At 40.0% G+C, this 13,257-nt stretch overlaps 2 protein-coding genes across 2 annotated transcripts; one reads left to right on the forward strand and one right to left on the reverse strand.

Annotated features, from left to right (window-relative positions):
* Positions 1–698: 698 nt before the first annotated feature.
* LOC133334584 (dnaJ homolog subfamily C member 16) lies at positions 699–3,313 on the reverse strand. Its single transcript, XM_061542897.1, has one exon. The coding sequence runs from the start codon at positions 3,234–3,236 to the stop codon at positions 894–896; it is 2,343 nt and encodes a 780-aa protein (XP_061398881.1). The 5' UTR covers positions 3,237–3,313; the 3' UTR covers positions 699–893.
* A 2,066-nt stretch (positions 3,314–5,379) lies between these two features.
* Positions 5,380–13,257, forward strand: LOC133334590 (serine/threonine-protein kinase mTor). The gene is made up of 5 exons (XM_061542905.1): positions 5,380–5,708; positions 5,793–6,010; positions 6,082–6,684; positions 6,757–7,496; positions 7,554–13,257. The coding sequence occupies exons 1-5, from the start codon at positions 5,465–5,467 to the stop codon at positions 13,249–13,251; spliced, it is 7,503 nt and encodes a 2,500-aa protein (XP_061398889.1). The 5' UTR covers positions 5,380–5,464; the 3' UTR covers positions 13,252–13,257.

A 13,257-nucleotide genomic window follows, 5' to 3' on the forward strand; every position in this document is an offset into this window, starting at 1 on the left:
TATGTATGTAACTATGAACGTATATTTGTGTCTAATTATGCATGTCTGTAAGTTTTGTTATTTAAATAACGAACATGAACGAATTCGTTCATATTCGAAATATGACACTGCTCCCTACGAAAGGGAAGTCCAAAATATAATTTAAAACACAAACACATAATTATGTATAAAACATAACTTAAATTTATAAATAATAATAGTAAAGTAATAATAAAAATAATTTGTAACAAAAAATAACCACAATTTTTAGATGTAATTTAAAGAATATGAAATAAATTTGAATAAAATCTAAAATCAATTAAATACAAATTGAATTCAGTGTATTACAATTTTTACTTGTTTTTCGTTCTTTTTATGAATTTCAATATAACACTCAACACCAATTGTTTTCAAATTATATATCTACTTTAAATTTCAACTAAAAATATTGTGGACTTCTTGACTAGGATTTTTATGTTGAACAAAAACATTCGCATTCCAATTAGATAACACCAATTGCTATAATTTTACTATTCCATCGAAGTTCGTATTCGTTTCGTAATCTTGATTGTTTTTAAGATGTAATGATGGGGTAGTATCGTAAATTATGATATCGTCGTATCTCGTATTATGTCGTATTTGAACTTAATGCTTTTGCTTCTGGCAAGTATGTATGTATGTTTATTTGGTTGTTGTTTGGTTTTGTTTTCATTCTTTAGTATTATTAAATAGTATTTTTTCTATTTGGTAAATTAGCTATTTGGAAAATACGCAATAATGAGTATTCCTTTTTTTCTTTTTTTGCTCCAACCAACACCATTCGCCCCCTTTGATTGGATGGTATTGAATGTGGTTTGATTTTTGGCAGGCTATGTGGCTTCTGAATGTTGTCCACTCGACCACTTTAAAGCTTTTTATTTTGTGGGAAATTCCGGCCAATAATTGATATAATACCGGTGAGTGCTACCTTCGAAAAGGCGATCCAACCAATTACTAAGGCCGTCCAAAAGATTACCCTCTAAAAGCACCCTGGGCTCATTATCTTCCGAATCATCAGAATTGGCATCGTTAAAGAAGGCCCCCACTTCAGGATCATCGGGACGACGCACCAATTGTCGTGTTATTTTTTCCATTCGCTTAACACCCCTCGACGTCTCTGGGTGTTTGGCATGATACATGCAGAAATATTTACGATGTCCGTTTAGGGCCAGCACAGTACCAACACAATTTCTGGGATTGATATTTAAGGTTTTCGTATCGCCCAAACCCTGACGCAACAACTCCGAATACCACGAAAGCCCTTTGTCGATGAGCATATGACCGAACATAAGTGTTTTATTTTTGCGATATGGCCACACGGCCTTGTGGAAAGGAGGAATTAATTTTGGACGCGATTGCAGATCTGTTATTAAGATGATGGTCCTGCAACCTGGCTTGAGTAGTCTTATTAGGCCATTGTATTTCTCTGCCCTCAATTCATGCAGTCTTAATTCAGGTTGTTGACGATTTGTCTTGGCACCGCCATTTGGAGAAAGTTCTCCTTTGGCCTTGAGATTTTCTTCTTCGGCTCGTACAAAGTAGACCATAACATAGCCTACGGCAAACATAAATGCAATGGTGCCCAGCAGGGAGAGTGCAGCCAAGACATGTTGTTCCTCGATGGTGTCCACCAAATAGTCGTAAACGCCAAACACTTTATTAATACAGTTGTGAATAAAACCTTGGGCATGTTCATCCAACAGATTCTTGACAAAGGCTTCATAACTCAGGGCTTCCGATGTTTTGAGAAGTTTCTGTATTGTGTGGTCTATTTGCTGCTTGGTATGATTTATCAAATGATCCGAAGAAGGATGGTCCTTGAGATCTAAACTGGCATCATGTACCCATTCGTATTTGATGTGCGATGTATCGCGACGCCACAATACCACAATTCGTAGAAGTTTTTCATTTTCCGAACCTTGTGAAATGGCATTGATAAAGTCCAGTTGTTTCTCCTTGTAGATATAGGCGAAACGTACCTTCTCCATGCTATAAGCACTTTGTAGGGCAATGTTGCGTAAAGCTCCACGAGCGAAATTGTGCTCTTCTGAATTTTCCGTTATCAGCACAACACACAGACGTTTCCGAGGGCGATTCCATTCGGCTGGACATATTCCCTCAAGAATTTCTTGTGACGACAAACGGGGGAGCATTAAATACTGATTCGATGCTATGATGCTATTCAAGGTTTGTGTGGGTATATCAGCCATAGATACACTGGCCACTGGTCGCTCCACAAATTCATTGAATATCAGCAATGTATCCAAATTCGGATGAATTTGGAAACGTTCTTTTATGTCCTTGCAGTTGGACTTTTCTAAATGCACCACGCCAAATTGCACACGATTTCGAAACTGGAAGGCAGACAACAAATAACGTAGTCGTGTCTGATTGCGGGGCTCTAAAATCAGAGCCCTGACCTTATTATCCATCCAGCCATTCAAGAAGTCATCAATATTGCTGTCATCGACGCTTGTCACCATCCGATAGGGTAACTTTTTGCGTATAAACTCGACTACCTTTTGGGCACTGAGAGTATTCTCGCGATACACATAATTGTGCCCATTCAACACCAAAATTAGGCCAGGCAAATCGTTGAGCCCTGCCGTGCGAAACAACCGTTGTTCATGGGCCGCATTGACGCTGGCAAACTGCACTCCCAAAGGCTCCAAAATATCAATCAACTTCTTAAAGGCTCCCACCAGACGGGTGCAACGGAAACACCAATCATTGTAGAACATTATCAAGTATGGCATACTTCGACTCTTTTCCAGAATAGTCTGCTCATAGTAGTTGGTCGTCACCGACAATTTGTGGTATATGCTAATGTCGTGGTCGAAATGGAACTGCTTGCCGAAGAACTCCTCAAGGGGGTCGGTGGCAAAGCGACCATAGTTGCTGTAATCATGCTTCTGCTTGTACATATGTGAATCTTCGTGGGTGACACCGTGCTGGTCATACAGTCGTCGTCGATCTGAGTCACTCAGCAATTCGTAGGCCTTCTTGATTTGCACAAATTTTAATTCAGCATCTGGATGACTATTTTTATCTGGGTGCCATTCTTTGGCCAGTTGTTTATAGGCCTTTCGTATCTCCTGATTTGTGGCATGTCTATTTAGGCCCAAAACTTTGTATGGATCCTCAGATAATTGAGCTATTGCGGAACTTACGATTATTATTAGTAATAAAAATATGAAGTGTTTGTGATTGAAAGCCATGACGGCTATTTTCGGTGCAAAAAACTAATAATCCACCCAAAAAACCACCTATGCGAGAAAAATGAAAAAATGAAAATTACCATATATTCGACAGGGTTGTATTTTTACGTATTCTTTATTCTTCATTACCTCATTTCGGGGGTTATATATATACTCTTTTTTTTTTGTTTTTTACCCCGAACGCGAATATTTCGAGCAAAACAAAACGGGCAAGAACAAACGCACACACACACTCTTGTGAAGGAAAATCAAAACATGTGAATATGTGAGTGTGTGTGTGTACATTGTAAACAAATGTCAGTTGTTAGTTGGACAATAACAAACGTTCGGCGATGGCGTCTAGCGCTTCCACTCCAATTACCATTGCAAAGTTTATATTGATGTGGTTTAAAGCATTTAAAACAAATAAATTTAAAATTTTTTTATAAAGCCCATACGTATATTTTCAGTTAAATTAATATTTTTATAGCGTTATGTATTAATAGGCCTCTTCGATTAGACAATTACATTGTTGTAATCAATTGATACCAATATTGCTTATGGGTTTTTTCACGATATGTATTTTACATATGTGCTGTCACTTATTTCATCCATATGTGTGTCGAAACTCAAAACTTTTATTTTTTGTGTTCAAATCGGCATATGCATTTTACATATAACATAACCTATAAACAAAAAACTACTTTTATTTTTTTTTTAAATCAACATCAGTTTTTATTAAACACCTACAAACGAAATAATAATTTGTAATTGTTGCCTTTTCATCCTTTTCTTTGACTTCCAATTGAAATATTTTCTTCCAACAATATGTTTCATTCAATCAGCTGATTTCCTTATGTTTCACATACGAAAATAGAAAGCGTCCTATTCGGAAAATAATACATATGTAATTGCATATGACACATTGAAATTTCCGTATGTTTCACATGACGAGTTCGATTTCCATATATAAATAAAGTGACAGCACATATGTAAAATACATATCGTGTAAAAACACCATTACAGAATTTTAAGATGCAGGGGGAAATTGAAATATACCAGCGGGCCATAAACTAGATATCATGGTACAATTTGACAGGACAGGGTAGCTTTTGTCAACAAAGAAAAAATACCCCTCAACCTCAGACTTATTATGTCAGAATTAATATATACAAATGCAAAACGTCCTTGTTTTCATTTGACATATTTTTTTTTTTCATTGTACTAAAACGCAAAAGGAATGGAACGTCTGGTTTTCCTCAGAAAATCGAATAGAATATAAAATGTTTATATTAATTCATCACACAAATTTAAAATTTCTTCCCTACGGACACTGCAAAATCCATATTTCACAATATTACCTAAATTCCAACGAGGCGTACAAATGTATTCAATTTCCCTACTATGGCGAAATGTTTTGTACGGCCGTTTTACCCAAATACGTTGAGTTCATATCTCTTAGCAAGCTAAACAAAATCGAGAAATAAACTCGAAAAATAATAAAATGTGTCCAATTATTTCATATTCTTATTGAAAAATACATATTTCCTTTATGTTTTGATTCTTTTTTCAACAAATGAAAAACTAAAATATGTTCTGTCATAGTTGAATTTTTTCAACTTTGAAAATTCGTACGTCGACACTTGTTCTACTTTTGAGGTGAAAAACGTCGAATGAGCTAGTTGAATTTTAGGTAGGGCTGTCAAACTACTTAAACTGAAAATAGATTTTTATTTTTGAAAAAATACACATCCATTCACACATTTTGTGTATGGCTTGACATAACAAGCCATAACAAGAAAAAAAATTAATTTGAAAGTTGCTGTAGCCTACCTTGTATGGTTCTGTCATGCTAGATATGTTCCTAATAGTTTACAGAAATGTCTTTGGGATACTCTTAAATTCATATTTATATATACATACGAAAATCTGGCTGGTCTTCCTGGGTGACCTTATTATTGGTTTGACTGTTTGCTTCACATCCTGATAATATGTGCTTATGTAAACGTACTATTACATGTACGAAAACAAACGAAGGCAGCTGTAGCTGTCATTTAACAGACATTATCGATAGTCCAACCATTTTAATCGGTATCGCCGAAATAGTCGATAGTCACATCGATGGATTGTCCATCACTATTGTGAAATAGAAAAAATTATTTTATAGATTTTAGAACGAAAACAAGCGAAAAGTATATTGACAAAGTGAATGTAGTGGAAATCGACAGGGAAATATTTTGCATTTCTTAATGAAGAGAACGGAAATCATGTCGACGACATCGATTGTGCAACAATTTGTGACGGGACTCAAATCCCGAAATCGCGTTGTGCAAAGCAAGGCTGCACAAGATCTATTCCTCTATGTCAAGACCGAACTGCGTGAAATGTCCCAGGAGGAGTTGGTACAGTTCTTCGATGACTTTAATCATCAGATATTTAGTATGGTTATGTCTACCGACATAAATGAGAAGAAGGGTGGCGTATTGGCCATAAGTGAGTATCACCTGCCGGCAGACTACCAGCGATGTCTGGTGTGGTCTGTGACGAAATAATTGTTCATATGTCTCCTTTTTTCAGAGTGCCTAATTAGTGGCGATGTTGTGAATACAATGAAGCGAATAACTCCGTATTATAATCATTTGCGTGATTTGCTGCCTTGCAACGATGTCTCGGTCATGGAAATTGCAGCACGCACCCTGGTTAAGTTGGCCAACTTGCCGGGTTCCAAGGGTGCAGAATCCTTTGAATTCGATATAAAAAGAGCATTTGAATGGCTAAGCGGCGACCGACACGAAGTAAACCAAAATTTACTCCATTTTTAGTAGAAACAACTAGTAATTCATTGTTTACTAATTTTTCATTCTAGTATCGCCGTCATGCTGCGGTTTTTATTCTACGAGAATTAGCCGTCGCAATGCCCACATATTTTTATCAACAAATTTCCACATTCTTTGATCATATTTTCAATGCAATTTTTGATCCTAAACCCGCTATACGTGAATCAGCCGGTGAGGCATTGAGAGCTGCCTTAATTGTCACTGCACAACGTGAAAACACAAAACAATCAAGTGAACCGCAATGGTATAAAATTTCATATGCTGAGGCGCTAAAAAGTTTCAATGAAGATATAAATGTTACACAAAAAGAACCAAAAGGTATGACACGGGATGATCGTATCCACGGTAGCATGATTATATTTAACGAACTATTCCGTTGTTCAAATGCGGCATGGGAACGACGATACAACACTCTGAAAGCCTTATTGCCTGACACAATGTCTGGCAAATTGGGAGATGGCTCTGCTGCCTCATATGTAAACGCTGGAAATGGCGGTAGTAGTTCGGGCACTAGCAGCCATCAATTGACAACAATAGTACCTCGCTTGAAGGCACCATTTGTTAAAAAATTGGGATCTACTCGTTTAGTAGAGTTGGGGGAGAGTCAACAAGGCAGTCACAAATTTACTGGGGTAAGTTGCGATGCCGAATTTTATTTCTAAACTTTTAAGAATATATAATATAATACCCATTTATATTTTCAGTCCAATGTCCTTGAATCGTCGTATGCCCGTGAAGTCATAATGGAACACTACACAGTTATCTGTGATCACATTATAGAGCAAAGACTATCTAAGTCCACATATGTCCAACAGGCCTTGTTACAAATTCTACCTCGTTTGGCAGCAATAAATCGTGAAGTCTTCGTACAAAAATATTTAAACAAGTGTATAAGTCATCTGCTGAATGTTCTCAAAAGCAAAGAGAAGGACCGTAATGTCGCCTATATTACGATTGGCTTTATAGCTGTTGCCGTGGAACGTGACATAAATAAACATTTGAAGACAATAATGTCAGCTATTAAAATGGCATTACCCGCTAAGGATGCCACAAATAAACGTAAAACAGTGATAGATCCGGCAATATTTGCCTGTATAACACTGCTGGCGAATGCGGTTAAGGCTGGTATAACTGAAGATATTGGTGAAATTTTGGAGCAAATGTTTTCCACAGGTCTATCGCCAGCATTGACAGTATGTCTAAGGGAACTGGCAGAGAATGTACCGGATTTAAAATCTGCCATTGCAGAGGGTTTAATTGGCATATTATCGCAAATACTGATGAACAAACCAGTTGCAACGGCGTATGGTACAATCATGCCCATGAGTTCTTCTATGGATTCGTCAATGCATCTGTCACAGGATGTGGCAACAATTGTCTTGGCCTTGCGTACTTTAGGCACATTTAATTTCGAAGAACAAAACATGTTGGATTTTGTACAAAGGTGAGATACATTGTGTTACATTAGGAATATTTATATTCACGTTCGTTTTTCTTTTAGATGTGCCGATTATTTCATAAATCACGAACAACAGGAAATACGCTTGGAAGCTGTACAAACCTGTACCCGCCTTCTGAAGTTGGCCGTACAACAAGCCGACAGTAGCGAAAATTCCAAAACTCTCAGTGACACGGTGTCGCATGTAATTGAACGCCTGCTTATTGTGGCCATAACCGATATGGATTGCAATGTACGTGTACGTATCCTACGTTCACTGGATGAGACATTTGATGCAGAGTTGGCACAACCAGAATCACTAAGTGCCCTCTTCATAACATTGAACGACGAGATCTTTGAAATTCGTGAATTGGCTATGGTCACAATTGGACGTTTATCTGCCATGAATCCGGCCTATGTTATGCCAAAATTGAGACGTGTTTTGTTACAGCTACTTACCGAACTGGAACACTCTGGTATGAGCCGTAACAAGGAGCAGAGTGCCCGAATGTTGGATCATTTAGTCATTAGTACACCACGATTAATATCATCCTATATGAATCCAATATTGACCATTTTGGTGCCCAAATTACGTGAGCCCGAATCAAATCCAGGCGTCATATTAAATGTGTTACGAGCCGTGGGTGATTTAGCTGAAGTCAATGGTGGTTCTAATGAAATGGAACTGTGGGCAGATGAATTACTTTCCATTCTATTGGAAATGTTGGGTGATGCTGGATCACCCGACAAACGTGGTGTTGCCCTATGGACTTTGGGCCAATTGATAAGTGCTACAGGACGAGTCGTTACACCCTATCACAAATATCCCGTATTGATTGATATTCTCATTAATTTCCTCAAAACCGAACAACGTAGATCAATACGTAGGGAGACCATCAGGGTACTTGGTTTATTGGGCGCCATGGATCCTTACAAACACAAAATGAATAAGGGTCTGATTGACAGCCAAAAAGACAGCGTCCTCATTTCACTTTCCGACTACAAGGTGGAAGAGAATCAGGATATATCAACAGCCGAACTATTGGTGAATATGGGCAACATTCTGGACGAATACTATCCAGCAGTGGCCATTGCTGCTCTAATGCGTATTTTGCGCGATCCCACCCTATCCAGCCGTCATACAAGTGTGGTGCAGGCTGTTACCTATATCTTTCAAAGTTTAGGCATCAAATGTGTACCGTATTTGTCTCAAGTTTTGCCTAGCCTCTTGGAAAATGTCCGAACTGCCAATAATAATTTGAGAGAATTCTTGTTCCAACAGTTGGCCATACTGGTTGAGATTGTGCGACAACACATTATTACCTACATGAATGACATCTTCAAATTGATCAAGGAGTTCTGGACCAACAATACTCCCCTACAAGTTACTTTGATTAATTTAATTGAGCAGATTGCAGTAGCGTTGGGCGGCGAGTTTCGCAATTATTTGGCCCAATTGATACCACAGATTTTGAGAGTTCTTCAACACGACAATTCCAAAGATCGTAATGTCACTCGGCGTCTTCTACAAGCGTTGCAAAAGTTTGGCAATAATTTGGATGACTATTTGCATTTAATTGTACCGCCCATAGTGAAACTGTTCGATTCGCCCTATGTACCACAACAGGTTTCCCATTGTGCCCTGGAGACTATCGACAATTTGGCATGGAATTTAGACTTTACCGATTTCTCCTCGCGTATCGTACATCCGTTGGTTAGGGTGTTGGACACTGATGCTGAGCTAAGAGATCAGGCTATGTCCACCCTGTGTTCGTTGGTTATCCAACTGGGCAAGAAGTATTTGGTATTTGCCCCCTTGGTTAATCGCACCATCGCTAAGCACAGAATTGTGAATCCCCAATACGAAAAGCTAATGGCTAAACTGCAATCAAATACCACCATGTGTTTCGAAGAGGAGTTCCTTATGCGACAGGCAAAATTCAAACAGAACACAGCTGCCAATGTGATGAGTGATGCCAACACCACCATAAAAAAATTGAACGTCTCCACCAAGCAACTGTGCATGGCTTGGCAGGTAAATCGTCGTGTCTCCAAAGACGATTGGGTTGAATGGTTAAAACGTCTGTCTATCGGCCTGCTGAGGGAATCACAGTCACATGCACTGCGTGCCTGTCGTGTGCTTGCCGAAGATTATGACAAACTACTGAGGGATCTCTTTAATGCCGCATTCATATCGTGTTGGTCCGAATTAAAACCAGAACATAAAAATGAATTGACTCAGTCGCTAATACAAGCTTTACAAGTCACCGATATGCCCGAAATTACGCAGACCATTTTAAATTTGGCCGAATTCATGGAACATTGTGACAAAGATCCCATATTAATTGATCCCAAATTATTGGGCACACGCGCCATGGCTTGTCGCGCCTACGCCAAGGCTTTACGTTACAAGGAGGAAGAATTTATGACTCACAAGGATCCTCATGTTTTCGAGTCCCTGATTTTAATTAACAACAAACTGCAACAAAAAGAAGCTGCAGAAGGTTTGCTGACCACCTATCGCAATTCCGTAGGAAGTGAAAATCCTCGATTTAAAGATGAACTTAAAGTTCAGGGTAGATGGTATGAAAAGTTACACAATTGGGATCAAGCTCTAATACATTATCAGAGGAATTTACGTCAAGATAACGGCGATATTGAATCCCGTCTAGGCAGTATGCGTTGTCTGGAAGCTTTGGGCGAATGGTCTCAGTTAAGCAGGGTGTCCAAGCAGGAATGGGATACCTTAAATAAAGATATAAAGTCAAAGGCAGCTCCCCTGGCTGCTGTGGCCTCCTGGGGTCTGCAGGATTGGGAATCAATGCAGGAATACGTAAAATGTATACCCGAAGATACACAGGATGGTTCCTTCTATAGAGCTGTGCTCGCTGTACACCACGATGAGTTCGAGTTAGCTCAACGGTTAATAGACGAAACTCGCGATTTACTCGACACCGAATTGACATCCATGGCTGGAGAATCCTATGAACGGGCCTACGGCGCCATGGTTTGCGTACAAATGTTGGCCGAGTTGGAAGAAGTTATACAATACAAGCTGATACCAGAACGACGGGAGCCTCTTAAGAATATGTGGTGGAAACGATTGCAGGGTGGTCAACGGTTGGTCGAAGATTGGCGCCGTATAATACAAGTCCATTCATTGGTGGTACGTCCTCATGAGGATATACACACATGGCTGAAATATGCCTCCCTTTGCCGTAAATCCGGTTCCTTGCAACAGTCACACAAAACATTGGTCATGTTACTAGGTGTGGATCCCACAGAAAATCCCAGCGATCCTTTGCCCTACAACTTACCGCAAGTGACCTATGCCTATACCAAACACATGGCAGCGTCCGACAATATGCAAGGTGCTTATGATCAACTCAGTCGCTTTGTCAACACATATAGTAGCCAGCTGAATTGTATGCCAGATGCTTATAAACAAGAGGATCATCGTCTATTGGCCAGGTGTTACCTTCGTTTGGCCACTTGGCAAAACAAATTGCAAGGCTTAGACCCAGATGCTGTTCAGGGAGCCTTGGAATGCTTTGAAAAAGCAGCTGAATACGATCCGAATTGGTATAAGGCTTGGCACTTGTATGCCTACATGAACTTTAAGGTTGTTCAGGCCCAGAAACAAGCTTTGGAAAATCTGAAATCACCCATGGATCTACACAATACAGCCCTGTTACTTGAAAAAGAGAAAATGATCATAGAACAGTATGCAGTGCCAGCTGTACATGGCTTCTTCCGCTCGATTAGTCTTATTAAGGGTAACTCCTTGCAAGATACCCTGCGTCTGCTTACTCTATGGTTTGATTATGGCCACCACTCGGAAGTGTATGATGCTCTGCTATCAGGTATGAAACTGATTGAAATCAATACCTGGTTACAGGTTATACCACAGTTGATAGCTCGCATCGACACACACCGCAATTTAGTGGGCCAATTGATCCATCAACTGTTGATTGACATTGGAAAGAATCATCCACAGGCCTTGGTATATCCCTTGACTGTGGCTTCGAAGTCTGCCTCGATGGCACGTAAAAATGCAGCGTTTAAAATTCTCGATTCTATGCGAAAACATTCCCCCACTTTGGTGGAACAGACCATGATGATAAGCGAAGAATTGATCAGGGTCGCCATATTGTGGCACGAACAGTGGCATGAGGGATTGGAAGAAGCTTCGCGTCTGTACTTTGGAGATCGTAATATCAAGGGAATGTTCGATATATTGGAACCGTTGCACTGTATGTTAGAACGGGGACCACAAACACTCAAGGAAACCTCATTTTCACAGGCATACGGACGAGAACTGACAGAAGCCTATGAATGGACACAGCGCTATAAGTCGTCAAACGCTCTAACCGATTTAGATCATGCCTGGGATATATACTATCATGTATTCCAGAAAATATCGCGCCAATTGCCCCAGCTAACCTCTTTGGAATTGCCGTACGTTTCACCCAAGCTCTTGGCATGCAAAGATTTGGAATTGGCCGTACCGGGTTCGTACAATCCAGGTCATGCCCTAATAAGTATAAGCTATATTAAAACAAACCTCCAGGTTATTACGTCAAAACAAAGACCGCGCAAGTTGTGTATACGCGGTTCAAATGGAAAAGACTATATGTACTTGCTTAAGGGTCACGAAGATCTGCGACAAGATGAACGAGTCATGCAACTTTTCTCATTGGTCAACACACTTTTGCTCGACGATCCAGACACGTTCCGACGTAATTTAGCCATACAGCGTTATGCTGTTATACCGTTGAGTACGAATTCGGGTCTCATCGGTTGGGTACCACATTGTGATACCTTACACACTCTGATACGGGACTACCGAGATAAGAAGGGTATACCATTGAACCAAGAACATCGTACTATGCTGAGCATATCACCCGACTATGATCACTTGACCTTAATGCAAAAGGTGGAAGTTTTTGAATTTGCCCTGGCACAAACTCCTGGTGATGATCTGGCCAAGTTACTGTGGCTGAAGTCACCCTCATCCGAGGTATGGTTTGAACGACGTACCAATTATACACGTTCACTGGCTGTAATGTCAATGGTTGGCTACATTTTGGGTCTGGGCGATCGTCACCCCTCCAATCTTATGTTGGATCGTATGAGTGGCAAAATACTGCATATTGATTTTGGTGATTGCTTTGAAGTGGCAATGACCCGCGAGAAATTCCCGGAAAAAATACCCTTCCGTCTGACGCGAATGCTTATCAAGGCAATGGAAGTGACTGGTATCGAGGGCACCTATAGACGCACCTGTGAAAGTGTCATGATGGTGCTGCGTCGCAACAAAGACTCTCTGATGGCTGTCCTCGAGGCCTTTGTCTACGATCCTCTGCTGAACTGGCGTTTGCTAGACACCGAAACAAAGAATCATCGAACCAAAAATGCAAATGACAATACACACACCACCACTGGTATGGCTGGTAACACTGCCGCAAGTCTAAGCAATTCCGTTGATGACAACATGCTGCACAGCAATACCATGGCCAAGTCGAAGGCCTATGATGCGCAATTCTCAACGGCTCTTTTGGCGGCGAACGCCAATAATGCTGACATAACCAACAGCAAGGCTAGCAAGGTTATAAAAAGGGTCAAACGAAAATTGACCGGCACCGATTTCCAGGCACAGACCAGTTACACTGTACAACAACAAGTCGATTTGTTGATACAACAGGCCACAAATAATGAAAATCTATGTCAGTGTTATATTGGTTGGTGTCCATTTTGGTAGATACGA

This window comes from Musca vetustissima, unplaced genomic scaffold (genome assembly GCF_032173495.1).
Source record: "Musca vetustissima isolate MV318-11 ecotype Yass unplaced genomic scaffold, APGP_CSIRO_Mvet_v1 utg34183, whole genome shotgun sequence".
NCBI classification, from domain to species: Eukaryota; Metazoa; Arthropoda; class Insecta; order Diptera; family Muscidae; genus Musca; species Musca vetustissima.